This window comes from Ammospiza nelsoni, chromosome Z, assembly GCF_027579445.1.
Source record: "Ammospiza nelsoni isolate bAmmNel1 chromosome Z, bAmmNel1.pri, whole genome shotgun sequence".
Taxonomy (NCBI): domain Eukaryota; kingdom Metazoa; phylum Chordata; class Aves; order Passeriformes; family Passerellidae; genus Ammospiza; species Ammospiza nelsoni.
In genome coordinates, this window is record NC_080669.1 from 57704384 (window position 1) to 57730459 (window position 26076).

The following is a 26076-nucleotide window of genomic DNA, read 5'->3' on the forward strand; positions in this document are numbered from 1 at the left end:
GTTCCTATGCTGAGGGTTCCAACCAGGGCAGTGAAATTGTGAGCAAAATGCAATGCATCATCCATAAATAATAATATTCATAACTCATTCATAATCCCAATATATACTTTGAAACTTGCTTCTGACAACTACTGAACAGAATAATACTCATTAAAAAGGGGTATTCTGAATAGAATCAAGGTATTTTGATGCATGGCTGTGTCAGCAGCCACTTGACTGGGTGTTGATCTGCTCTCTGCTGAGACAACAGCTGTCGAGAATGGAAAATTGTACTGAATGTAGTCAGTCGACCTGAGGAACCTGTACTTCCCTAAGCAGGTTAGGGAGCTAAGAGAGACCATATGGACTAGTGGGGATATTCAACTCCATTTGCTTCGGGCTGGGAGTGGGGGTTGATAATAATTGTCACTCAGCTGTGAACTGTCAAGCCACTTTAAACAGCTTTGATTAAACTGTAGGTATGGGTGGAGGGTGTGTATAATAATAAAAAAAGGCAACTGTCATCATGTTAAAATTGCCCTTTGGCATCTTGGCCTTTCTGTTCAGATAGGGCTTCTACCGCGCAGTTCTAGCTACAGAGCTGTGGCTGTGAGCCATTTTCAGCAAATAAAAAATTATTTTAAAATTTATTAAGAAAAAAAAATTACAAGGACACCGTGAGCAGTTCCCTCAAGCTTATTTTACAGATGTGTGTACTGAATGCGCTCATCTTGCCTGAGGGATCAGGAAGGCGCGGTTACCTCACCGGCGGAGTGAGCTGGGGAGGAGCTCGGTAAGAGATCAGGTCGGCAGCACATCGGGAGAAGCTCGGGAGTGTTTGGCTGGAGCTCGGCGGGAGTTGGGGCGGAGCTCCGGCCGGAGTTCAAGCGGAGTTCGACGGGAGCTCGGGGGCGGAGCTCGTGGGGGAGTTGGGGCGGTCTCCCCGCCCCACTGTTTCCGCCGTGCGGCGGCGCGGCCGCTTCAGTCTCCTCGGTCCGGGCGACGCCCGCCGTTCTGGCTCTGCCTCCGAGCGATGGAGGCGGAAAGGCTGATGGTGCTATTCGGGGACGACTCGGTGGAGGTGCACTACGCGGGGGGGTCCCGCTTGCTGCTGTCTCCTTGCGGCTCCGAGTATCTGTACGAAGCGGCGCTCCCCGCGGCCGCCCACTCGCTCCAGCCGGCGGAGACCACCCGCCAGCGGGTCGCCTTTGTCGTCAGTGCCTACCGGGTATGCGGTGGGCGGTGCTTTTGGGGACGGGAGCGCTGTCCCTCGTCCCTGCGCCGTCCCGGGGAGAATCCCTTGGGCAGTGCCGCATTTGCCTCCCTGCTCGGGAACGGGCCGGCCCGAGGATCACGGCCCCAACAGGAGTTCATGTTTCTCTCTGTAAAAAACGGAGCGGGTTTCATAGCCTCGCCTCCACAAAAAGTGTGAGATCAGCACAAAATGTTATCACTGCATGTAAAAATCGTAATAGGGTTTGTTTTTCTCTGCACTTAAACAGGAACAACTTCTACGAGCGCTAGATTTCCGGAACGCGTTTTCTTCTCGCCCGTACTTGCCTTCACGTCTTATACCTCCAGAAAGAAAAAAGGTGGTATTGCACATTAGGCGAGTAATGCTTTCATAAAAAAACTTATTCAGCGGATTTAATATAATTTCACATGTCTGTGTGTGAGTACAGGCCGTGAAGATCTATCGAATGCAGTTTGGCTAATGGAGTTGTCATCTTTCTTAAATTACTGCCGTTTTAAATTACAGTTTTAACTGTTACTTAGACGTCTGTTAAAGCATTTTCTTTGTAGAAAAAAATACTAAAACTTAGTTTATTCCTAGCAAGTGTAAAACCTAGGATTTTTTTGTGTTGTTTTTTTTTGGCAGTAGAAACTTTTCAGGGAGGTCACACTGCAACAGGATGGTATTTTCTGAGGCTGTCAGATCTGCCCATTGGAGTACCCTTGTGAAAATGCTGCTGGGGTCTGTGGGAGGAATGGAACAATGTCCAGGTCAGACTGAACATCCATGCAGAGAACAATTTAGCATTTCTGGAAGCTTTGCTCCAGATCAGTATCTCTCTGGGTGCCCACTCAATATGAATGTCTGAACAGCGTGGTGGGAATCTTAAGACAACTGATTAATCAGGCAAGTTTTAAAACTTTTAGACTGACCCTTCAGTAGTAACACCCTTCATGCTAATGTTTAGCTGCCTAAAGCACTGTCACTCCATGTCACTATGCACTTAATTAAAAGACAGGAGTCCTTACCAGTCATGCAGTCAGTGCAAAGAGCTGATGCTCTGCTCTTAGCACTGAGGAGTAAGTTCCACCTTCTCTCAGGCCTTGAACGATCTAACTCCTTTGGAGATTGGCTGGGTTTCTAGACTGTTTTTAACTTACAGCATCCCTTTTGACTGCTTGCTTCAGGATGCTGAAGGATAACTTTCCTAGGCCACAGCAAGCACTTGACCATATTGGTTGGCTTCTCCCTCACACCCCTTTTCTGTTGCTTTGGTTTCTTGCCCCTCACTTTGAAAAAAACTTCTGCTTTTCATAAAGCCAAAATACTCTTTTTAGAACTCCTGAGGTTGCCCTTGTCCAGCAATTTACTGTCACTTTATTGTTGTGTGGCCTGTTATCAAACAGTGCCCGTGTTTTCAAGGCCCTTGCTGTTTCCCACACTCCAGTGGTCCACCATAATAAAGTAAGAGTTACTAAGCTTCAGCTGCTGTAACAAGTTGTTAACGAGCCTGACAGGGCAGCCCAGGGCCTAGCAGAGTTAACCTAAGGCCTGAGGCCTGTTACTACCATGGGCACCCTACCTTCATGGGCACAAAAACACTTAGACTCTGTTACTTGCCTTATGCTTGAGTTCAGAACAACCCGTTCCTGTGGTGTGCTTAGGCTCTCATTTGGCCACTCCAGTCACCCACTTGTCTAGACAGCTCCCTGAGGGAGATCTCGCCAGTGGTCTGGCCAGTTCAGAACTGCACCTAGTATTCAAAATGCAGGTTAGCTGTGAATATGTATTCAGTGGTACGTTCAGTTTGCTCTTGTTCCATTCCTAGAACTTTCAAACATTTCATACTGATTAAATTGCTGGTAAGCATTGAGTGTGTTTTCATGGGACTGAGAATTACAACACGAAGATTCTGATTGGTGGCAGTCAGCTCAGAGCCCATCCTCCTATATGGAAATATTTATAACTATATATAGTTAGGATTGCCTTTGCTCATTGAGATAACATTAGGTTTATCTCAACTGAAGTTTTATCTGCAGCCTTGTTGTCTGGCATTGGTTATTTTTTAGTGTCCTTTTGCAATTCTTTATCAAATTTACTGATAATTGCTCTGAACAAGATAATTTGGCCATTCTGTCCCTTGTTTCTGAAGAGGCTGATGGAAGCACAAACATGTACAATTGTGCCTGATCAGTTGCCCATGTACCTTACTAATTTATGGCTGGATTAAATAAAAACATTATTGCTTGATAGAACTCTGTTAGTACAGGAGGAAGCAGATATGAAGATTTGATGTTTTGCTTCCTCTGAGCTCATACACACAGATAAATACAGAGCAACATTTCTTGCCATTCATCACCTTGCAGAAGGACTGAATTAATTTAAATGTAAATGCTTCATTGAATTTCTCAGAGGCATGTAATTTTTGTCTTGCTGCAATATTTCTATCCTTTTTCTTGTATTAGATTCTTCTCAGTGATATCTCAGAAATTAAATGGCCTGACCCTGCAACAGCTGATCTGACAAGATGTTTAGACAATGGCAGTGTGAAGATCTCATCTGTAGATGGCTATGCTCACCTTTACTTGTCAAAATTGCAGCAAGAATTTACAGTGGAGTTCTTATGCAAAGTCAGCCAGTCATCTGCAGCATCCTCATGCTCCTCTGGAAAGAACAGCAACTATCAAAGCGGAGATCAGTGTGGAAAACCAAGGAAAAATTCTGCAGAAGTCTCATCAAAACGAAGAATAGAGAATAGGGATAAATGTAGTTGTGCTGAAGGTAGGCATAGGGAACCAGCCAAACCAAAGGACCAAAAAGATGGAGATGGAGTGCCTTTGTTCCACACAAGTTGTTCTTCTGAATACACATGGGTTACACAGCGTTGGACTGTTTCCTTGTGCCCGGAAGAATGGAAATACCCTTTGTCCTTGGCACTAAAATGCTGTAACTTACATACTGTGGAAAATGTTATAAAGACATATGAGACAAACAGCTGTACAGCTGTTGAAGGTGATGTTTTAGCAGGCTCTGAAACATATGAAACAGTTTCTTGTTTACCTACAGCTTTGCCACTCAGCTGCAGAGCCCCACATCTACACAGGTAATTTAAACTCTTTACTTTGTCATTGTTATCATATGCTTTTCAATTCTGCATTTTGGATCTTCAACTTCTAGCAAAATAATTGAATACTAGCTATAAAAAATGTTTAAAATTACTATCAGTTGTGGGTCTTTTAGAAACTCCTTGAAACTTGACTTTGTAAAACCAACATTCTGTAACCTACTCTAATGAAGCTATAGTGATTAGTTCAGATTTAAAAAAATACATTTTCTGACATGCTTTCTGAATATGTAAATCAAAAAGAGATTATTGAAAAAAGAACACAGGTGTTGTATTGGAGGGGGTTGCTTTCTCCTCTTGTTTTGAAAAGAGTATCTCTGAAGTGGGCCAGTGGCATATGTTGTCTCTCAGCATCACTAAAAATAATTTAAAAAATCATTTGCGTGATTGAGAAGTTTAATTTGGTAAATAAAGTGGATCACTAAGGAATTGGAGGTCTGTGAAAATATGTGTCAATTTATCATTTGAATAAGTGTGCACACTTCAGTTCTAGTTACAGAAGTGATTACCAGCAAACACACACACACACACACACACACACACACACAAAAGAACAACCAATATATGGACTTAGTGAGGCTGTCATTCTATTTTACACACACAGGTGGGCATTCTGTGACTTCTTTCAGAATGAAGATATAGACGAGTATTCATTCCATCAGCTAATTCAAGTTGTGTGGTGCCAGGGTGTTTTCTACAGGTATGTAAGAGGTCATCTGTTATCTGGGAGACTTTATTTGTATGGGAATTAAGCTCTAAGATGAAATGTCTTACTTTGTCCCTTTCTTGCTCTTTGAAAAATGGAACACAGTCTTCATGTCAAAGTCTGTTTCTGCTTTTTTTTCACTGGACTTCTAGCACGGTATATTATCAGGCCTGAATCTGAAGTCATGTTTAAGTGATCTGATAATCTGATTTCTTAAAGGTTTACTGACAGCTGGAGTTACCACAGATTTCACTTAAAATAATGGTACTTGGTTTCTTTGCAAATTAGTTCTCTCCTCTTGCTGCTGAAGACTTCACAGCTTAGAAGTGTTTATCTTTTTGACCTACATAATTCACATGTTCAGCTGTGGATTGTCCTGGCAAGTCATCTTGTCCATGTGGTTAAGGAAAAAAAAAAAAGAACACAGAAAAAAAAAAAAAAAAAAAAAAAAACAAAAAAAAAAAAAAAAAAAACCCCAAAAAAACCCCCCCCAAAAAAAAACCAAAAAAAACCAAACCACCAAAAAACAAACAAACAAAAACCCAGGACTTTGAAATTGCTATAACTGCTATTAGCACCTAAAAGTCTTTGATAAAAGCATCAAAAGCATCACTGGTGTTTAGCCCTTTAATCTTTCTGCTGAGTGTTCTTAATTTTTCCTCAGTATAATTCCTAAATTTTTATCTCAACTAAACAAAATGTTTAGCCACACTTCAGAGTTTTTTCAGAGCTTTTTTTCTCAATTAAGACCTTTCGATTGTTCAGGAGTTGTTCAGTCTGGCATTTTCCTGTGTATACTAGATGTGGCTGGTCTACTAAGAAGGTTGGATTTTTTCTTTACAGGATCACTATGTTTTGTGGAATGAGCAGCTCTTGAAGGTGTTTACCTTGACGCAAAAAAAGCTTTCTTTAGCTTACTAAAATCCCACCCCCATGCATATGTCAAAGAGCCTAGTAATATTAATATTCTCTGTTAAAAGACATTATCAGTACATTCTACTGTTTGTGAAACAGTAGAAATTTTTAACATCTGAGTTGCTGAAAATGTGTCTCTGCTTATTGTTTTCTTCAGGTTTAATAACGTGTTTTGCTTGTCTAGTGACACAGCATTTTAAATACTTGCTAAAAATCTTATTATTTTTCTTAGATTTATCCATGGTAGGACAAACATCACAGAAATTTATCCTGGTGATGACTCATATTTCAAGTCAGAGGGAGAATTTTTGGGAAAATACTTTGTACGTTATGCAATCCAAAAAGGAACAAAAAAGGTACGAAACTATCTAAAAACTAGAACTACTTAAAAGGATGTTCCAAATTCCTTCAAATTAGCTGGTTCCTTAAGACATTTGTCTATGCAGTGTGTAGTGAAGTCCCTACACTGATAATTACTACAATGCTTTAATCAAGCTATCAGTCATACAAAAATATGAGATTGTTGCTTCTGTTTCAGAAGGTATTTTTGTAAATTTTACACAATAAGAAAATTTTTCCTCATTGTAACATTTATTTTATCAAACTCAAGAGTAAGATTCTACAACAACCATTTTCCATGAATTTAGAAGTTTAGTCTTGAAGCTAATGTATTGATTAGAGTTTAATCTCTTTGTACTTTTTCAACCTATGACAACTTGGAAATGTTTCCTACTGTATGAAGACAGAACCTAGAAGATGTGGGTTTTGTTCTGGCTTTGCTGCAGACCAGCTGTTCAGTGCTGGAAAAGGATTTTGCCTCTGTGCCTGTCTGTTAAGTTCCCCCAGAGGAGAGGTCCTCTCATGTGCTAATTCAACACCTTGGTTTTTTAAAGCAGAATTAAGGATCAGATTTGTACTCTTGGAACACAGTCTTTAACTTGTAGTCAAACATTGCCACTCAGTAATGACCTGTAGTCTACAGTCTGATGAGAGAAGTTCCTGGTTCTTACTGAGTGTAAAGAAATGGAATATTTTAATATTTTTTCACACAGGTGTAGGCTTAAGGATACAATTTTCAATCAGATATTTGTCTATGTTCTGTGGCAGATTCAAATGTGATTATAGTTGGCTTCTGGGAGGTTAGAAATTTCATAACTTGCTCTTAATTCTGTTTTTATGCTACGGTACTTGTAACTAACTTACCTTCTTTCTGCTCTTTACTCAGATGGAAGAAAAGATGTATTCAGTGAGCAGCCTACCTCCAGATGTGCCAGGACATCCGTACTCAATATCCTCCATTATTACTCAGGCAACCAAGTAACTTTACCTTTGTTATATTAATTCTGCTGACTTAGAAAGGACAGGAGTTTACCTTTGTTATATTAATTCTGCTGACTTAGAAAGGACAGGAGTTAAAATCACACAAAACGCTTCTTATTACTTTAAGTATAAAAATTAAAGGAAGTTATCTTAGCACTGAGGGTGTGTCTAAACTTACAGAACAAAATTTTCAAGTGCTTAGAAGACATAGTAGGAATTAAATGCTTAATACCTTGTCTGATTTTTTTTTCTCTCCTCAGAATTCTTCAGTATTACTGCAAAACAAAACTGTCATTAAGTCATAATTATTATCTCTGCTGCTGGAAAGTGGTATGTAGCTGAAAGTGTATAAATCTTGCAGTGTTATAAGCATGATTATACATACTGTAGGAAATAGGACTTAATCTAGAGCGAACAATGGTGAGTGTATCCTCACAGATAGGAAGGCAGATATTTGGGAACCAAAAGCGTGGATTTAAAAGTTACATTTAAGAAGCAATTGCATGACGAAGAGAGCTGGTTGTGATCTGGAAAAACAAGTGAATAAAATGTCTGGAACAGATACAGACAGTTGTAATGATGTAAATAGCCTTTCTTCAAGTTTTTAATGTATTTGTTTGGTTCTAGGTATCTGAGGCTGATGGACGAGAAATGTTGCCAGTTTTGCTTCATGAAAAGGTTATTCCCAGCACAGGAAGACTGGTTGTGTACTCAGATCATAAAGTCTATGCTGTTTTTTGGGATAGGATGATCCTGACTATGGTTTGGGATTTCAGCTCTTCCTGTAGTGAGATCCAGGTAACATGTGATTTAGAGGAAGGACTATCCATGAAAAAGTGTTACTAGGAAATTAATGAGAATACCAAACAAAAGTTCTGATGCCAATAAAATACAAAAACAAAAAAGACTTTGAGAATTCTACAGGTTTGGAGACATTTTTACACACTTCTAGAAGAAATTTATTCTTGAATAGCACAAAGGAAGAGCTGGGGCTGTGCCAGGTGTTTTTCCCCTGCATTTGTAATAGCAGACTTTAGGAGATTCTGTCTGTAGCAAACCACAGACTTGCAAGTTTTTCAAGTGGATTGTTCATATATATTTCATTCTTGAATTGGCATATTATACTTGCTTGGTTTTTTCTTTGGACTGCAGCAGAAAATTAATATTTGAGTTTGCTTTTTATTTTCTTCTAAGATAAATGAAGATGTAGGCTGGTGTAAGTTAACTACTCCTGATGGGCTACAGCAGCTAATACAAATAAGTCATCCTGGAGTCTATGAAAGGTAATTTAAATTAGTTGTTCAATTTAAACAATTTAAATATAAAATTTTTTCTTTATAAATCCTCTTAGATGAAGAAACACTATTTTCTGATGATAAACTGGTAGGTGTGGACTAAACATGTAGTGATAAAAGCTCCATCTTATTTCTGGCAAAGATTCAAGACCTGTGTGACTCAGGGCCACTGCATGCTGTGATTCCATTATAACTGTTATGGCAGTGTCTTTCTAGAAAAATAAGTAGAGCTGCAACTTGGCATTTACTACAGTGGATTAAAAAAATCAAAAAAACCCAAAAGCATGTGTCCTATATAGAGCTGATAAACAGAACTGAACAGCACTTTTTGTAATTTTTGCTTTATTACAGATATTGACCTCTGCCTACAGACTGTTTTCTAATCTGCTTACTGTAATTACAGCCTCATTATTGGAATCATCAGAAGTTTTCTGTGCTGCATTTTAGCATGGAGATATTCACAAACAAAAATTAATATTTGTACACTGTTCATTGCAAAACATACAGCTTTGTTATAATTTACTATAACTGTATAGATCTAAATATGAAAAAGATTCTAGAGAAAAAATGGCAAGGCAAGCTAGGAGAAAAATACAGATTTTGAATCATAGATTTTTCTTTCAGATACAAGTGTATTCCTTAGTGCCTTCAATTTTTCTCTCAAAAATGGAGTTTATTTCTTAAATAAATAACTACCTTTTTGAATTTTCATATTAACACAGGTACATCAGAACAGCAATAGAATGGTGCAGAAGTTTGAATGAAAGGAAGGAGATTGCTGAATATCCTGTACACTCCGCAACTGAAGAAAATTGGTATTCATCTTTATCCCAAATAATTGACTATAAATAACGTTGAAAACAAAGCTCAAAAATATTATAATCTGAATTTTTTATCTTGCATTTCCTAATGGGCAAAAATGAAAAAATTTTTTTAAAGTCCATTTATTTTGTATATGGTTTGATATTTTTCATTCAGTGTTTAAAATGTTCAGTGAGTTTCAGGTTAAGGTTGTTTCATTGTGCTTTGCCTGTCTTAAAAATCAGAATTATGGTAACTTTGTCAAAGGACAGTTAATGTTACAAAGATGGTGTCTTGTACTGTAAAGATAACAGACCAAGAAAGATGTTTTTTAACAGAACATCAAGCATCTAAAGCAGTACTTTGAACTGCCTAATGACAGTTGTATCTCTTGCTCATGTATTTGTCCTTTCTAATACATGCTACTGACCAAAAATCTATTGACATCATCTCTAAACATATTGGGATATTAAAAATGTGCTAATTGAAATCAATTGCAGTTGCACTTGCTACTTACTGACCAAAAATCTACTGACATCATCTGCAAACATTAGGATATTAAAAATGTACTAATTGAAATCAATTGCAATTGCACTTGTTACTTAAATTATAGCAGATTCAGCTGATGAATTTTATAGCATCAGCTATGTTATATTTATAGCTGCTGAAATGAAAATTGTCTCTCTATTTATACATACTTACAGCAAAGAGACTATTCTTAGAGCAGAGACCAAATTTTTGGAAACACAAATGATTTACAAACGTCAGCCATTGAACTATGGTATCAAAGACAGATTTTGCTAATCTAATTCTCAGTATTGCTGGAAACTGTCAAAAAATAAAATCTGAAGTAGAAAATACCCTTGAGAAATAACCTTTCTTTTTTTGGACAGGTCTGCTGATGCTGAGCTTGAAAAAATACAGAGATTTAATTGTATCCTTTTAAAAGCTGTAAAGATCTTTTTCACTTTTATATTCTGCATGTTCAAATCTGCACTTTCGATCATCAAAGGCTCTCTATCCTGATCTTACCTTCTTTTACTGTATCACTTTAAAAACCTAATTTTCTTACTTATCTTTATTGTTTTATCACTTATTTTGTGGTAAAGATTAAAAAAAAAATTAAAACAGTGTTGAAGTACAAAACAAAAATGATAAGTTGCCAGAAAACAAAACTCTTCAATGTGTATTGCATCAGTTTTGCTAAGAGTCATCTGCTGATCTGTTCTTGAAAGAGGAACAACACGGTTGGCTTTGGGCTTGTATTTGCAGTACAGTTTCTTTCTGTTTATCAGCTACCTTAATATTGTTCTATTGTGTTCAGCCAGCTGGAAATGTGCACTGTGCTGAATCTGCTTAAAGCCACTCTAAAACTGTCTTTAAGCCAGTGTTCAATTCCATTAGTATGAAAAGTGCATGCTCTTAAACTGAAGTGTAACACCCTTTTTCTTTTCAAAGTAACTTTTGGATAAATTGAAGTCTAAAAGACATTTTTCTATAAATGTTGTAGACAGTTTTAAGTAATACAGTCTTTTTCTCTTTTTACCTGTATGTAATTACCATGCTACAAAATGTGAGACTTCGCAAGGCAGAATGATGAATACAAATGCAGAGTCTAATTTTTCTCTTTAGGAGGAAGAGTCTGAATTTTTTTCTTAACAAAGTAACACTAGTTTTATTAGACAATAGCAACATTCTGAAAAGGTCATCTGCCACAAAATCCAATCCATCTAGTATCACTGTCAGACAAAAAGAAAACGGGCATGAGACAGAACTCAATGAAGACTGCGTCTTGGAAGCTTTGGAAAAAACTTCTAAAGTCATTCAGGATATTGAATCGCTGCTTGCCGCTTCTGGGAGGTGAGGCCCTGTGTGCCCTGTCCTGACAGGAGCTGTCCCAGCTGTGTCTGAGGAGGCTCTGCGGGGAGACAGGAATGAAGGCTGAGGCCAGAGGGACAGGCTTCTGGTGTATTCCCGGCGAAGTGTGTCAGGTGCCCGTGTAATATCACTAATAACGCCAGTGCTATATTTGGGATAGGCAGAGAAAACAGTTGCGATAATGGAGCGCTGCTGTATAAATAGATCAACCCTGACCTGACAGTGCTGCTTTTAATGTTTGAATATATGTTCGAATCAACTTGATTGATGGATTGCTGCTGGAATGACCAGGGTGGACATGGCAAGTTTCCACTGTAAAAACGTGCTTTTGTTCAGATGCTCACACCAAGAAGTCTTAATACTGAATAAAATGTTTCCCAAATGCTTTCTATAGTGCTCTCTATGAGTAAATAAGTACTAGAGGACAGAAGACGCTACTCTGCTCTGTGGTCTGTCAGAGGCGCACTATGTCCTAAATGACAAAACACTAAACTCTCATCATCGATGTCCCTCCCAGCATTTAAAGGAGCCAACTCGCGAACACCAAACCCTCCATTTAATAATCCAGGAAACGCTTCTCCCTCACAACAGGCGCCGCTGCCGGCGCGGCTGGGCGGAGAGGAGGCGGGCCCGGGTCCCAGCCTGCTCCGCGGCCACGCATGCTTCCTGACCGGCTGCCCGGGGCTCTCTCCACCCGCTGCCTCCGGGCTGCCCGCCTGCTCCGGCCGGCGTCGGGCTGGCCGAGCCCCGTGGGGCGAAGGGCGGATGGCGGCGGCCGCGCTCCAGGTGGGCTCGGGGGCGGGCGGGGCGGGCGGCGGCGGCTCCGAGGCCCGCGCTTCCCCTCACGCTCCCGCTGATCTCGGGTTCACAGGTTAATTTCCTGCTCGGTTTAATTTAGTTTGTTCTTCGGCGTCTTGGTAAAATCCTACCGCTTCCTTCTGGGATTTTGCCCTCTCCAACCTCAAAAATGCGTTATAATTATGTCTGGCCCAAAAATATTTGCTGGATCGCTGCAATGATGCATTTTAATTATGTGGCCCAAAAATATTTGCATGATCACTCCAATAATGTGTTATAATTATCTGATCCAAAAATATTGCCACTGTGAGTTCTTCACAGTCAGTCTTAGGCTGGGATCTCCTTTACGACGAGATTGTATGCTAAAGGTTTGAGCTGGTGTCGTAATTCTGCTTCATGCAGTTTTTAACATAAATTAACATCCAATATCAAATAACGAGGGGTTTAGGAGATTATAGAATTGTAAGGGATTACAAGTCTTTTAACTTCCTGTGTAGAATGCGAGTTCTATTAGTTGGCAGGGTGTTGTGTGGTTGTAGGTTGGACTAGATGATCTCAGATGTCTTGCCAAATCTTATTGATTCTGTGACTTCATGCATTAAATTCCTATATGTATTCACTTATCTAATAGCATCATGCAAAACTGGGGCAAAAATTATGCAGAGCAATATTTCTAAGTGATAATTTTAGCCATTTGATTTTTGTTTTGCTCGAACACCATAGCCTCTTAGCTGTTTTCCCAAAAGTATATATACAATTTTGATCTAAATAACTTCTTGTGACAGTAATTTAAAGTGTTAACTGTGTGTTCATTAAAATTATTTTGGTAATGTCCTTAAATTAAAGTAAGCATATCTACAAAATTCCATTTTGAGACTATAGACAGAGATTCTGCTCAGTGCTTTATCTCATTTAAAAATGTCATGAGAAACCACAGTTCAAAGCTGGGTTACTCTCTCAGCTGTTACATAAAACCAACCTAGAACTTCCCTTCAGGATGTTAACTGTAGTGACCACACAGAGGTCTATAAACATTTCTGTATGAATTATTCCCCACTTTTTGTTTTAGCAAGAATGTAAGCTACACTACTGCTTTCTGAGATTTATAGGCTGGAAAAATCTACACTTTATTGTGATATTTTGTAAAGAGCCTGAAAAGCATCATTTTTCAGGGAGAAAGAAATGGTCTAGTTTTACATTAAAATTTATAATTTCAGATATTATTTTGGTTTTCCAGAGTTTTGCTTTTTGTGGTCTGATTTCTCTCTTGATCTGCAGAAAAATTCTGGGAAATTCTGTTGTACCTGGGAATGTGACTTGATTTTTACATAGGTGGCACTCATCTTTTTCTTAAAAGGAGGCTGAAACAGATGGCTTAGAAAGAACAGTTGGAGATGGCTCTTGACTATGGTCAACCTGAAGCCAGTTTTGCATCCTGTTCTTCATTCTGGCTCAAGGAACACATGCTAATACTACCCGTAGCACAAGTATAAGCCTGACAGAACTGACACAGACTTCTGTTGCTATATGAATTTCTAGGTCTCTCTTTGTCTATTCCAGGGTCACTAAGTGATGGGGTGGAATTTGAAAAGAGATCCCTGAGTGGGACTTAATAAACTTTTCATTAGGTGGGAATCCTCTAGGCACAAGAAGAAATCTATGAAAAGGGATTGCTCTATCTGTTGAAATGCAGTTATGTAGAAGACTGGACTTGGTTTTGGACTTCGTGTTTTATTATTTTTTAGTTACTATCGTGTTCCATTTTTATTTCTGCTCTTCTTTCGGCTTGTGGTTTTTTATGTTTTTTTTCTGCTTTCTTTTACAGCGCTTCAAAGTTTAGCTGAGGTTGCTTTTACCTCAATTATATTTGTTTACAAATTAGTTAACTATATGTCTATTCTTTCTGGATTTTTTTACTGTTGTTCATATTTCATGTATGCTGTTTTGCCTAATATCGGTGCTTACCAATGCATGGTTTGTTTTAATTTAGGATGGAACAAGTGGTGTTTGGGCTGGGCAGACTGGGTTCAGAAAGCACAGAGGCTCAACGCTGAGGCATAGACCACAGGCATTTCCTACTGGAGTAAGGCACCTGTGATGGGAAAAAAAATGTTCTCCTAGTCCCAGGGGAAGTTTGATTCTACTTACTGGTGTGCTTTTTAAAGGTATGTTGCTACATGACCTCTTCACAGACTGGATTCTTACACAGCCTTTATGGTAATTTTAAATTAAATCCAATCTGACACAATGGCCATATAGAATAAACATTTGCGAAGAGACTGCCATTTTTTTCCTTAACATGGAATTTATTCAGCAATGTCCTGTGTACCATAAGGCTGCTCACCAGAAAACAGCACTTCCATTGTTTCAGGAGTCATTCATTCAGAAGAAGTACTGTCATGTTAACCAACTCTAAACTTGACCCACTTTTTTTATCTCTGTGCAAAGTCCATGTATTATTCATGGTTTCTTCTCTTTTACTTTTTTAAATGTTTTCTAAATAAATGATTCAGTGGGCTTTTTCTTTTCCTACAGAGAGTGCCAGTAGTTCTGTCTTGCAGATAATTCTACAACAGGCAGGCATGTAAATAATCCGGAACAAACATCTATATCTTCTGAGATTTATAGTATGTTTAAAATCATAAATTGTTATGTATTAGCTCAGGAAGTCTAATACACTCAAAAAGGCCCTTCAGAATAAGAATTTATCTAGTAAAAAGGGTTGTCAAGATTAAATGTATTGCACAAAAATGGTGAACTGATGGGAAGTATCCATTTTTAGGCAGGATGTAGGCTTTAAAGCTCTGGTCTGTCTAGCTTCTCAAATAAGACTTGCATAACAGCTGGGACAGTTACATCTTCCCTTGCAAAAAGAGGAGTTACAAAGGTAAGGTGGAAGACAGTAGGTAAATCCTAAAAGTAACAGCCAACTTCTCTGCTGGAGCACATGCTGAGGAAAAGCTTAGGTAGTTTTGCTCTGTAAGGAAATTATTTTGATTACTTTGCTTGACTAAATGGCTGTTGTTTTTGTGTTTATTATAAATAATGAATATATTTTAGTGGGTTTGGGTTTCTTAAGGCTTATTCTATGTTCCAGTCTCCAAATTAAACAAGGCATTGCTCAGGAAAGGGTACCAGGGGAGTACTACATATGTTAAGAATGTAAATTAAAGCAGTGGTTTGGATTATACATTGAAAACTCAGTTTTAACAGTTGTTTTATAGAGAAGGCTGGAATTTTGTGCATCAGTCATAAGAATCTTCCAAACTGAATCTTCTTTGGTTATTATAGTGTAAAATATTTAATTGGGTTAAATAATGTATTTAAGATAAGAAGGAATCTTGAAACACATTCAGTGAATTATCACAGAGATGTTTCAGATTATTTTGTAATATTTAAGGTTTCGGTAAGTAGAATTAGAGCTCTCTGTGTTACTTGTGCTGGTTTTAAAAAAAGGCAGGTGTTTTAATTCAAAGCGCTAGTGTTCTAATCAATAAGCTAATTGAAATAAAAAATTCCCTGTGAATGCTAAATGCAAACAGTGAAGTTGGGGTCTTAATGCCCAATTGTAGCTGTGGTGACAAATGTTTTGTGCTAATGGATTTTCTTTGTTTAATAGTTTCCTTTCTGATCTCTGACATTTACAGAATAACTGTCAATACGAAGGACAATGCACAGTGTGTGTCCTGATGACAGTTTGTGTGCTGCAACATGGCTCTTGTCATGGCATCCGAGACCGAAAAGGCCCACGCTCTTCTCCAGACTTTCAGCACAGCGTCGGTTCTTTCCAGTCTAGGTTTGGGGATATTCTGCTTTGTAGCAGACAGACTCCTGCAGTTTTCCTTCATTCAGCAGAATGACTGGCTAAGAGCCTTATCTGATAATGCAGTGCATGGCATACTGGGGATGTGGTCCTGGGCAATAGTGATTGGACTCAGGAAGAAAAGTGACTTCACTGAGGTCACCCTAGCTGGCTTTCTTGCCTCTGTCATTGACGTGGACCACTTCTTTCTTGCTGGATCTCTGTCCTTAAAGGTAAGTCACTAGATCAGTAATTTGTTAATTTTTCACTGTTTACATTACTTTCCTTCTACCATGTCCTAGACAAAAATAGTTCCATTAATAATTTAATTAAATAAATTTCATAGATATACAGAAATTATGTTTCTATGCAATTGTTACAATTTTAAAAGCCATAAAAATATTTTACATCTAATGTTCAGTTTCTGCTGCTTAGAAAGGAAAAAAAGAGTTTTGCACATGTAGATGCTATTCTACATGCATCACATAGTTGCTTTGTTATCCAGCTTATGGAGTTAAATGCTGCCTTGCACACTTTTGTGGATGAAGTGGATTATTCCACTTCTCTTTACAGTAAGGGTTAGAAATACCTGAAATGTAAATGACAGAGCTTCTCTTTAATTTAATTCAGTCATTATAATTCAGTAGTACATTTGTTTTAGCCAGCCCTAAATATTTATCCCACAAACAAGCTATATGTGAGCTATCACCTTTAAAAAGGCAATTTGAGTTGCATTTAAATATAGTTCATTGGAGGAAAAAAAACCAAACTAAAAATTAGTAGATAAGCAAGCATCAGCTTATTAATAAATGTAGAAAGGTGAATTGGCTCCTGTTAAGCAGTGAATGGATCATCATCTACTTGCAGAACTGCTTGTTAGAATAGAGTTTCTCAATGGCATTAGTACTACCAGATTATGGCACTCTTTTCCAGAAGTTTTCCTCCTCTAGTTTGCTCATAGTACTATTAAGTTCATGGGGAATAGCTAACTGTTCATAGGGAAATAGGTAAAAGGCAGGCAGGGAGGGAGGAAGAAACCCCTGTTTTTTATATTCATATAAGTAAAGAACAACAATGGTTTACCAATTTTTAAAAAATATTTAAGTGACAGCTAAGTGCAAGAGGCAAATATTGCTTTTAGTTGACATGTAAAAATCAGACTTAAAATGGAAAAATAATTTTTGTTTACATACAGTATCACTATTTATTGTAGAGAAAAGATGCCTCTTATTTGTGCATTTGGTCAGTTTTCCCCTCTTGGCTTTACCAGTGCTGAGGGGAAAGGGAAGAATTGTGTCTGTGAACCTGCTGGCCACATTCCCAGTGCAGTCCAGGATACCACTGACCACATCTTGCCACAGGGACAGTCAGGCTCCAGCATGTCTTGGTGCCTGGCATCATTCTTCCCTGAGTAGTCCCTGGTTCTCCCCTCTTCTATATTTCCTGCATGTGGAAATGCTGTGCAATTACAAAACTATGTAAAGAAAAGGAAAGTTAGCTTGGTTGATTAATGGATCGCATTTTACTGCTGAATAGCAATATGGAATAGAATTTAAATCTCTTATTAGTCTCATCTGTTTTTTCTTATTTTAAAATTAGTGAATGCAAGTAAATGAATGGCTAGCTATTAGAAAGTTTTAAAATTTTATTGGTGCTTTTTCATGCATTTGAGATGATTGCCAGAATTTTTCTTAATTATGACCACTAGATGTCACACTTCACTGATATCAGTTTGAGAAGCTGACTGCTGAATTGTGTTATGGAATCGGGAGGTGACTTGCCACTTGGTAGGGAGGCAAGGTTAAATATACTTACACCTTCCTTGATGGGGAATGTTTCTGTAGCTTAGCCTATCCTACTATGTGAAACCAAGCAAATTTTTGTAATTTTGTGACCTAATTTCTTCCTGTGTTGTTTCAGTTCCCAAGCCGATAGCCGTTAATTTTCTAATTGTTGATGACAGTTAGATCTAGTTCTCTTGTTCTTTAAGGTTTTTTTTTGCAAAAGACAGCTGACTTCTGTGATCTCCCTCAAAATTTTTTTCAAATCAGAAACACAAAACATTGCAGATAGAATCATAGCCCATTTTAGTAGCCAAATGTATTTAGCTGAGGTAAGGAAAAGACAAGATGCTCAAAGTCTTTTTCAAAGTGATTTGCCTACCAACTTCTTCACTTTCCGTATGTTAACTGGGCTAATAAAGGAAATAATCTGGTGTAGGTCTCTCGACTCTCATTACAACTTGCAAAGCCCCTATGCTTTGCAAAGACTCTCTTCTCAACTAAATAACTTTCAAAAAAAAATCTTAAGGAAACAAGTTTGTGTTTTCTAAACCTCATACTATTTTTCTCCTCTCCTATCTATTGCTTTTTCGCCTAAATTACCTCTAAAGGGTCCTGTCCAAAACCATGAGTAGTATTTTGGGTGAGACTTCATTTGAGCCAAATACTGTAGTTTAATTCCTTTCAATGGCAGAAAAGTACAATGCTTCTGTCCTTTAAAAAAAGAATAATAATCTGTTACAGATTTTGTCTTCTTACAGTGCCATCAGAGTCTCTTTGGTTTGTGATATAACATAATCCTCATAAACTTTTCTTCTGTGTGCTGTCTAGCCAGCTAGATCTGATTGTAGTATGTAATTTTTCTTTCCTTGGCTTTATATGATGTGCTTGTCAGTTTCTTGGCATAATTTCAGGCTGTCACCTATATAATTTATCACTTCATGGGATACTTTTTTACTACATATTTTGTAGTTACAATCCCATTGTTTGTCTTTAAATTGCATGGTTGAGAGTAACTGCTTTAAGATACTAACATGTTTACTGCTTTTGCAACACATTACTAAATAACTAAAAAAATTAATTTGTATAATTAACCAACCACACCATTATTACTAATTTGTACCAATAGTATATTTCACGTTACTGCACACAATCACCTGTAAAGCTCATCATCATCACTTTTAAATCTGATGACGAGTTATTTTTTCTAGAGTAACCTTTCTGTGCAGCACAAGGCGGTACTGCCTTCTGCCTCCAATTGCTACCTTCACACTACTCTAGTCACCTACTTCTGTTCCTGCTGACGCCACTCAGCACCTGGATTGTTTGGCCATTGGTCTGTTTTTCATGGTCATCATTATTTTTCTGCAGTATTCAGGGTAAATAGTCACCTGTGGTATTTGTATGTTTGCTCTGATAAATACTTGTGTACCAAGTATCATGTGATCTGACCTTTTGCCCACATTATTTTTGCAACGAGTATGATAGTCTACAATGACTCCATTACTTGGAATTTGTAGTCCTTTGCGCTCCATGTGGTTTTTACTGTGCAACAAGTATAGAAGAACCTGTCCCACTGACTGCTCCAAAGGTAGTAGTTCCTGCAGCCTGTTGTCAGTCAGGAGTGCTGGTATGATGTGATGGGCTGCTCCCAGACTCCACCAGGATTGTAGCCCGGACACTCACGTTGCAGAACAGACATGCGGAAATTGCTGTCTTGGTGCTAAACAGTCACCAAATTTTGGAAGTGTAGAACATTCCGTTGGTGGCAAACATACAGAACACTGGCACTGCTGGGAAATGTGCTGCCCATGACTGACCCAGGCTGTACAGGAGCATTTCTGGAACGAGAATAAGCTTTGTGCAAGCCCAATTGTTGTACGATTGAATATGTTACTATGTTGTTAATATTGCTGCTTTATGTTACATTGAATATGTTACTACGAACTAAAGACTTCAGGGTTGTGAAGCACCACAGAATACCAGTGAGAGAGCATCTCTTATTACCTAACATCCATTGCGTTTCCATGGGCATTAAAGCAGATAATTTGTGTGGGTTCTCCTGCATGCAATTATTGTATCCTCTCTCCAGCTGCTCGTTGTAGTTAGAGAGGCTGGAGAAGCAGCAACTGCAAGATGATCTTGCATCTGATTGCATATGTAGGCAAATGGAAAAGGTCTTTTGTAAATAAATTCTGTTTGCAACTTTTTCCAGGAGGTCTAAGGCAGAAAAGAGGTTTTTTGTGTTTTGCAGTGGGGTTTTTTTGGTTTTGTTCGTTGTTGGTGGGGTTTTTTTTTGGTTTTGGGGTTTTTGGGGTTTTTTAAAGATCTGGTGCTTTCTAAAGGCAAACAAGTTTTCCTGTTAGGAAAAAGAGATTGTAGCAGCTTAAATCAGCTAACAGAACTACCTGTCTGTGTCCAGGGCTTGGCAACTCAAGGATGTACGTGTTCCTTTAGTCACAGAATGTAAAAGAGGAAACAGACTGTTCTCTCAGGCCTTGGGCAACAGCATCTCAGAAGCTTGATGGGTTACTGCAGTTACAGAATAGGACTTTCTCTTGCTGTCATTGAACACTCAGGTTTGCTATATGAACAACCCTGCCATCTGAAATTTATATGAAAAGAATTTAAGCATCACCTTACTGATGCTTAAATTCTTTTCATATAAAATGAAATAATGATATTTCATTTTATATTAAAAGAATTTAAGAATTTATCACCAATACTGATAAACTAAGTGTGCATAAGTATGATTAAAATTTTCCTTACTCACTGTGTGCTGTTGGCACTTAACCTTAATAGGCCAGAGGGAAAAGACTAATTTAGACTGTTCTACTGGGTTTTTTTTCTAAAGTGCAGAAATAGAGGCCAGTCAATAGATTATCTGTAGAAACATTCAGGTTTTTTCAAAATTAAGTTAGTATGTACTTTTGAGCCTTTTGTTGACAGTAACAAAAATTGGACTCTTTGTAAGGCAGGTGATAAAAAATTTCACCATCACAAGATTTTCTGCCTTAATCGAACAATCTGCTTGTGTGAAACAGAACTGAAGTTGAAGAAAATACACCTTTGGCCCCAACTTAAACGAATTGTGTCCACCACATTAGAGTTAAAAATTGTTGAGACAGTTTGTGAGCTTTTAAATCCCATTACCTGATCAGGAGTCAAGGACAAGTGTGTGGTGGCAAGCTAATAGAGCAAAGCTTTCTGCAGGCCTTTTATGGTTGGCTGTGGTTTAAAGCGTGAGCTGTTTTATTTCAAGGTAGCCTGTAACTTCCCATCTCTAATCAGTTAATAAACTGGCTACGGCTACATCAGAGCTTCCTTGCAGAGAAGGTAGTGTTCCATGCAGTTATCTAAATTATGCATGAGCTTGATGAACCTATTCCAGAGTTCCACTGCCAGGCCCTCTTCCTTTTGAATCCTGCAAGGATTAACACAACTGAAGAATGAACAGGTTAGAGATGCTTTGTTTGCCTTATGCACTAGGAGCGGTGAGGGATGTGCTCCACGCAGCAAAGATACACTGTTGCTTAACATCTCTGGGGTCTTGTTACAGGTTTTCTGAGTGTCCCCCAGCAACTGAATTGAGCCAATGAGTATCGCATCAGCACTTCTGTAGACCTTCTGGTAGTGTGCTGTTGTTTCTCCTGTGCTTACAGACACGAGAATCTACTTATTTGTGAAATAGTAATCCAAAATGCCACTACAGTTTTTTTATTGTGTTTGAATTTGGGGTGATGGTTTTAACTGTTGCTACTGAGTACACCCACAGAATATCTCCTCAAACATGTATGTTAAATTGACATTATCACTTCTTAAAATGGCTAAATCTAATCTCAGTACCTAGACATTCACCACATATCAGTCTTCATCAATATTAAAACCAAATATCAGACTTTCAGCTGAGTTATTGTTAAACAAGTTGTTGACACAAAAATCCCACTCACAAATGTTTCAGATCTTTGTTCATGAACTTCGTTTTGCCTGTCCATGAAGAATACTGTCTCAAGGTGATCAAAATACATGTAACTTTGCTCATATTTTTGTCCTATTGAAAATTATTTTGGTGTTTTAAACACTGTGCAACTAAACCAACTTTACAGGTGACAACTATAGTAAAATACAGGATGTTTTTCTGGGAGTAAATGCCATTAAAGCACATGATTTATTTCAAGTAAAACATACTAAATATTTCAAGTGTATTGCATGGTTGTTTTCCTTTTAATTGTCTTGAAATTAAAGACGTATAATCAGTGCAGCAGATAATACAGGTTCCCGTGTTCCACCTGACTGTGTGGCAAACAGGATTCCTCATTCCTCCCCCTCCCTGTTTTGCTGACGATAGTACTTAGTAGGATGCATGATTCATGTCATACATAGAGACAGGGCAGAACACAACTCTCATGCATAAAATTGGCTTTAAATTATTTCAGTGGAAAGTATGTTTTTCTTTCAGCTTCCATTTAGTCACCTGACAATGCACTTGTAAACACTCATGAAACTTTTCTTCTCTTGTTACAGTTGTAGCCATTGGCAGTAATATTTTTCTCTTCTACAGGCTGCTCTGACTCTTCCACGGAGACCACTTCTTCATTGTTCTACTGTGATTCCTGTGGTGGCTCTGACATTAAAGTTTATCATGCAGCTTTTCAGGCTTAAGGACTCATGGTGCTTTCTTCCCTGGATGTTGTTCATATCCTGGACTTCTCATCATGTCCGTGATGGGATTCGTCATGGCCTCTGGATCTGCCCGTTTGGAAAAACTCCTCCCTTGCCATATTGGCTGTATGTGGCAATTACAGCATCTTTACCTCATCTGTGTTCATTTATTATGTATTTAACAGGCACTAGAGAATTAATGTCCATAAAACATGGAATCCGCATTGATGTATAGGAATAATGGCGTTTCAGGGTGGTTTGTGCAAGCACTTGAAATAACCTGCCTGTCTGTCACTGAAGGGTTTCCTTGTGTTTCCTACACCTTCTGAATTAGGCATTTTAAAGTTGTAGAGCCAATTACAGCTCTTGTGTCAATTCCTTGTGGTCACAGAACCTATTTAATGAATAATAATAATTTTATATCTCTACATTTCCCTTGTACAGTGTGTGGTCTTCCATGATAGTTCATGCATAGCGAGCTGATTATAAAGTACTTAGTTTCTCTCTGTAGTAATTACATTGCATTTTACTGTTATGGTGCCATTCATTTGATCACCATTCACTTTGGATTTGTATTCTGCCTCTGGAGAATACGTTTCATCCAGATAGTATTTGTATGGCACTTGAAAAATTTGAAGTTCCATATAAATGGTAGGTATTATTGAGGATTTAATAGTGTCTGGGAATTCTAAAAAAATCTCTGTTAGCCTTTCTAATTTATTAATATGTTAGGAGTCCTGCTGGATTTTTGCATTCAACCATTTTAAAAGAAACACCGCCTCTATTTCACACTGTCTATCCACACCTCTTTGAACCTGTAATCACAAAGTGTTTTACTAAATTCTGTATCCCCCTGTCATTGCTTAATACTAAATTTGCAGATAATTACTAGCCTCAAAATTAGAAAGGGGTATACAGATTGGTTATAGTATTATGGTGTGTTGTCCAATTTGTTTAATTTTTAAAAATACACTAAATATGAATACTGTATAATTTGAAACCAAGGAATTTTAGTTAATATTTACGAATTGTGTGAAGATTCAGGGAGACTCAAGAAAATAAAATTTGCTTATAACACAGGCTTGCTTAAAGATATTACTACTCAGTAAAGCATTTTCCATTAAGTGCAATATCATCCTCATAAGTGTAAAATAAAATGCATTATAATTATTATTATTATACTACAGAAATATAAATTTCCTCATAAAGAAGATCCATAAGGAAAAGTGTTATTATGCTGCAGTTTATGAGGTAGTAATTTGCACTATGGACTATTCAGTTTTTGTTTATAGACATTTCTCAGAAAGAGTCCCAAATTAAAAGTTGTCTGGTCTTGTCTAACTAGACAAGACTGTCTAGACTTGTTCAGTTTATAATATACAAGCTGAGAATGTCTATTAATAATTTTTAAATTTTGTATTCACTGCCCATAAAAGAGATGGGGCCTTAACTACTCCAGCTTGTGATGAATAGCTGTCAAAAGGGGATCATTTTTATGGAACTGCATGTATAAGGTAGCATGTGTTTAACTTAGGTTACCAAGGGGTGTAAGGGTTTAACATGATGTGTACATTTACATTATTAAATGTATATTAGAATAAAGTTGAAAAAAATTATTAAATGGGATGCTGGTTGTAATAAGTACCAGAAACTTCCTGTGGCTGCAGAATCCTTAAGGCTCTTTGAAGCATTCTATGCTAATCATGGAAAGTGTTGCACCTCTTTAAAATGTGTCTTTGAATCAAAAGAATAGTCACTGTCCTCTCCTTCACATTAGAAATGTATGCCAATGCAAACTTGCCTGATAGTACAGTGGGCCTGTCTAGCCTTTATTATAAAATGAATAAAAGGTTTCTTTGTTGGAAAGAAGATTGGAAGAGCAAAAACCTCCTTAGAGGTTTATCCTCATGCTGTGAATTTCTGTCCTTTAGAGTTTTCCAGAAACAGCATAAGAAATATCTTGCTTTAGAGCTTCAGATCAAAACTGGTTTTCATCCAAAGGCAAGATGGTTTACTAGAGGAGCATTGCTCATTCATTTACTTCTATCTTGTATTTTAAAGTACAGGCTATGAAATGCCAATAATGAATAAATTTTGTGCAAGGGGTGAAGACTGAAACCTGTGTAGAAAATTTTCTCTATTCTTGTTTCATGATATAAAGTTTGTATAATTTTGTGCTTTATCCAGATTTTTTTCAAAAGGAAATGTATAATAGGAACAAGGTGTAGAATTACACTTTCTCACTTTCAGACTGTAGCTGTAGTGTTTCTGGTAATTATGTCTACCCACAGTCCTTAAAATCAGTACTGTACTGTTCTAGCTATGTTTAAGGACCATTTAATGGATACATATTCAGTAGTTTAAAACTATGTATTTTAATTCTCTTTAAAACTACAAATTTTAATTCTCTTTATGTCTAGATATTTCTGTGTGAGCATTCACAGTAACTTTGAGCTGTATTTTGAAACACCATTTTTTCCGGCTGTGTTCTTACGCCAGTTCTACCACAGCAATAGGTGAACCCTTCATGAACTCAGACACTATATTCATGAACTCAGACACATATTAAGGAAAGCAGCAAGTACAAAGTACTTTGGTACCATGTACAAGTACAAAGTACCATGACTTTTCTCCCTCCAGACAGACATGGCAGTCTCTCACCTCAGCCTGACTTTCAGGCAGCTTTCACTGAGGCCATCAGCAGCTGTTCAAGGTAACCTGACACGTGGCATATGCTGCTGTAATTTGTGGGTAGCCAGGGTAGGTACAAAGGGGAAGTTAGGTGTTTGTTTCAGCCTGTGTGTCTGTGTGTCGTGGGCGGAGTGGGAGCTACAGAGATTATAGAGAAGCCCCCCTCCTGAGTCATGAGGCACAGACAGGACCCTCTTGCTTTCTAAACTCCTCATAGAGGCCTCTGGGTGCAGCTGGATCCAGCCTCAGTCCCAGATCCTGTCAATGGCTTATGTTACTGCATTAAATAGGCATTATTGAATCTTTTCACAGCTTTGTCCCACAGGATTAAGGATAAATTAGGGTTATTATTAGGGTTATAACTTACTATGATAATGATGAGACAAGAAGATCTTAATCAGAATTATTTACTGCACAGTATAAGTAGCTATAACTACTAGTCTAGTTCAGTCCTCTATTTTTGAAGCAATATTGAAGCAAAGGTACAAAAGAAATTATGAAGTAGAGATTGATTTTACTCACCGATACTGATGACTGTGGGGAAATCGCTTTCTCTCAGCTTTGAGGGGTAACCTTGAGGCAAATCTCAACTCAAGGAAGGAATCTTCAGAAAGGGGATTGTTGGAGGACCTCCCCACTCATTAAAAAGTGGGAATGGGCTCTATGTTTCCAGACTAGCCGTGTCACCTCGGCATCTTTAGATAAGTTAGCAGTACCACTTGTTTGTTGCTTTATCTGGTACCTTACCAGATCTGCCACAGCTTCACCTTTCTGTCAGGAGTGTTTAACTCTGGGATTGATGAGTCAGGCAGGTTTCAGCATTATGCAGCACCAAAAGCACCAGGACAACCCCTTCCTCCTCTGATAGCTTTGCAAACAGGGTGTTATTCCAGCTGTTTTACTGCCATCCAGGCAGAGCATCCTGCTACACCTCTTCACCCAACACCTGCCTGCTACAGATGAATTGCCCAACAACTCCTTACCAGTATTCCATGTGCATTTCAAATTCAGTGATGTTTCCAACTATGCATCGATACCATGTCTAGCAAAACCATAACAAAAATAAACCAAGATACTAAAAATATACTGA

At 38.1% G+C, this 26076-nt stretch overlaps 2 protein-coding genes across 2 annotated transcripts; both read left to right on the forward strand.

Annotated features, from left to right (window-relative positions):
• Window positions 1-1012: 1012 nt before the first annotated feature.
• CZH5orf34 (chromosome Z C5orf34 homolog) lies at window positions 1013-11639 on the forward strand. The gene is made up of 12 exons (XM_059492489.1): window positions 1013-1207; window positions 1482-1571; window positions 3679-4316; window positions 4942-5037; window positions 6191-6314; window positions 7184-7275; window positions 7539-7608; window positions 7906-8076; window positions 8473-8561; window positions 9296-9388; window positions 10268-10308; window positions 11048-11639. The coding sequence occupies exons 1-12, from the start codon at window positions 1013-1015 to the stop codon at window positions 11236-11238; spliced, it is 1890 nt and encodes a 629-aa protein (XP_059348472.1). The 3' UTR covers window positions 11239-11639.
• A 274-nt stretch (window positions 11640-11913) lies between these two features.
• On the forward strand, window positions 11914-24405 carry TMEM267 (transmembrane protein 267). Its single transcript, XM_059492980.1, has 4 exons — window positions 11914-12038; window positions 14041-14215; window positions 15698-16085; window positions 22195-24405. The coding sequence occupies exons 3-4, from the start codon at window positions 15762-15764 to the stop codon at window positions 22528-22530; spliced, it is 660 nt and encodes a 219-aa protein (XP_059348963.1). The 5' UTR covers window positions 11914-12038; window positions 14041-14215; window positions 15698-15761; the 3' UTR covers window positions 22531-24405.
• The last annotated feature ends 1671 nt before the right edge of the window (window positions 24406-26076 follow it).

Excerpts from the sequence above, each read along its gene's own strand:
- CZH5orf34 (XM_059492489.1), top strand. The coding sequence starts at position 1,013 with ATGGAGGCGGAAAGGCTGATGGTGCTATTCGGGGACGACTCGGTGGAG. Across the intron at positions 1,572-3,678 it reads TACCTCCAGAAAGAAAAAAG|ATTCTTCTCAGTGATATCTC; the intron begins GTGGTATTGCAC and ends TTCTTGTATTAG. Across the intron at positions 7,609-7,905 it reads ATCTCTGCTGCTGGAAAGTG|GTATCTGAGGCTGATGGACG; the intron begins GTATGTAGCTGA and ends GTTTGGTTCTAG.
- TMEM267 (XM_059492980.1), top strand. The coding sequence starts at position 15,762 with ATGGCTCTTGTCATGGCATCCGAGACCGAAAAGGCCCACGCTCTTCTC. Across the intron at positions 16,086-22,194 it reads CTGGATCTCTGTCCTTAAAG|GCTGCTCTGACTCTTCCACG; the intron begins GTAAGTCACTAG and ends TCTCTTCTACAG.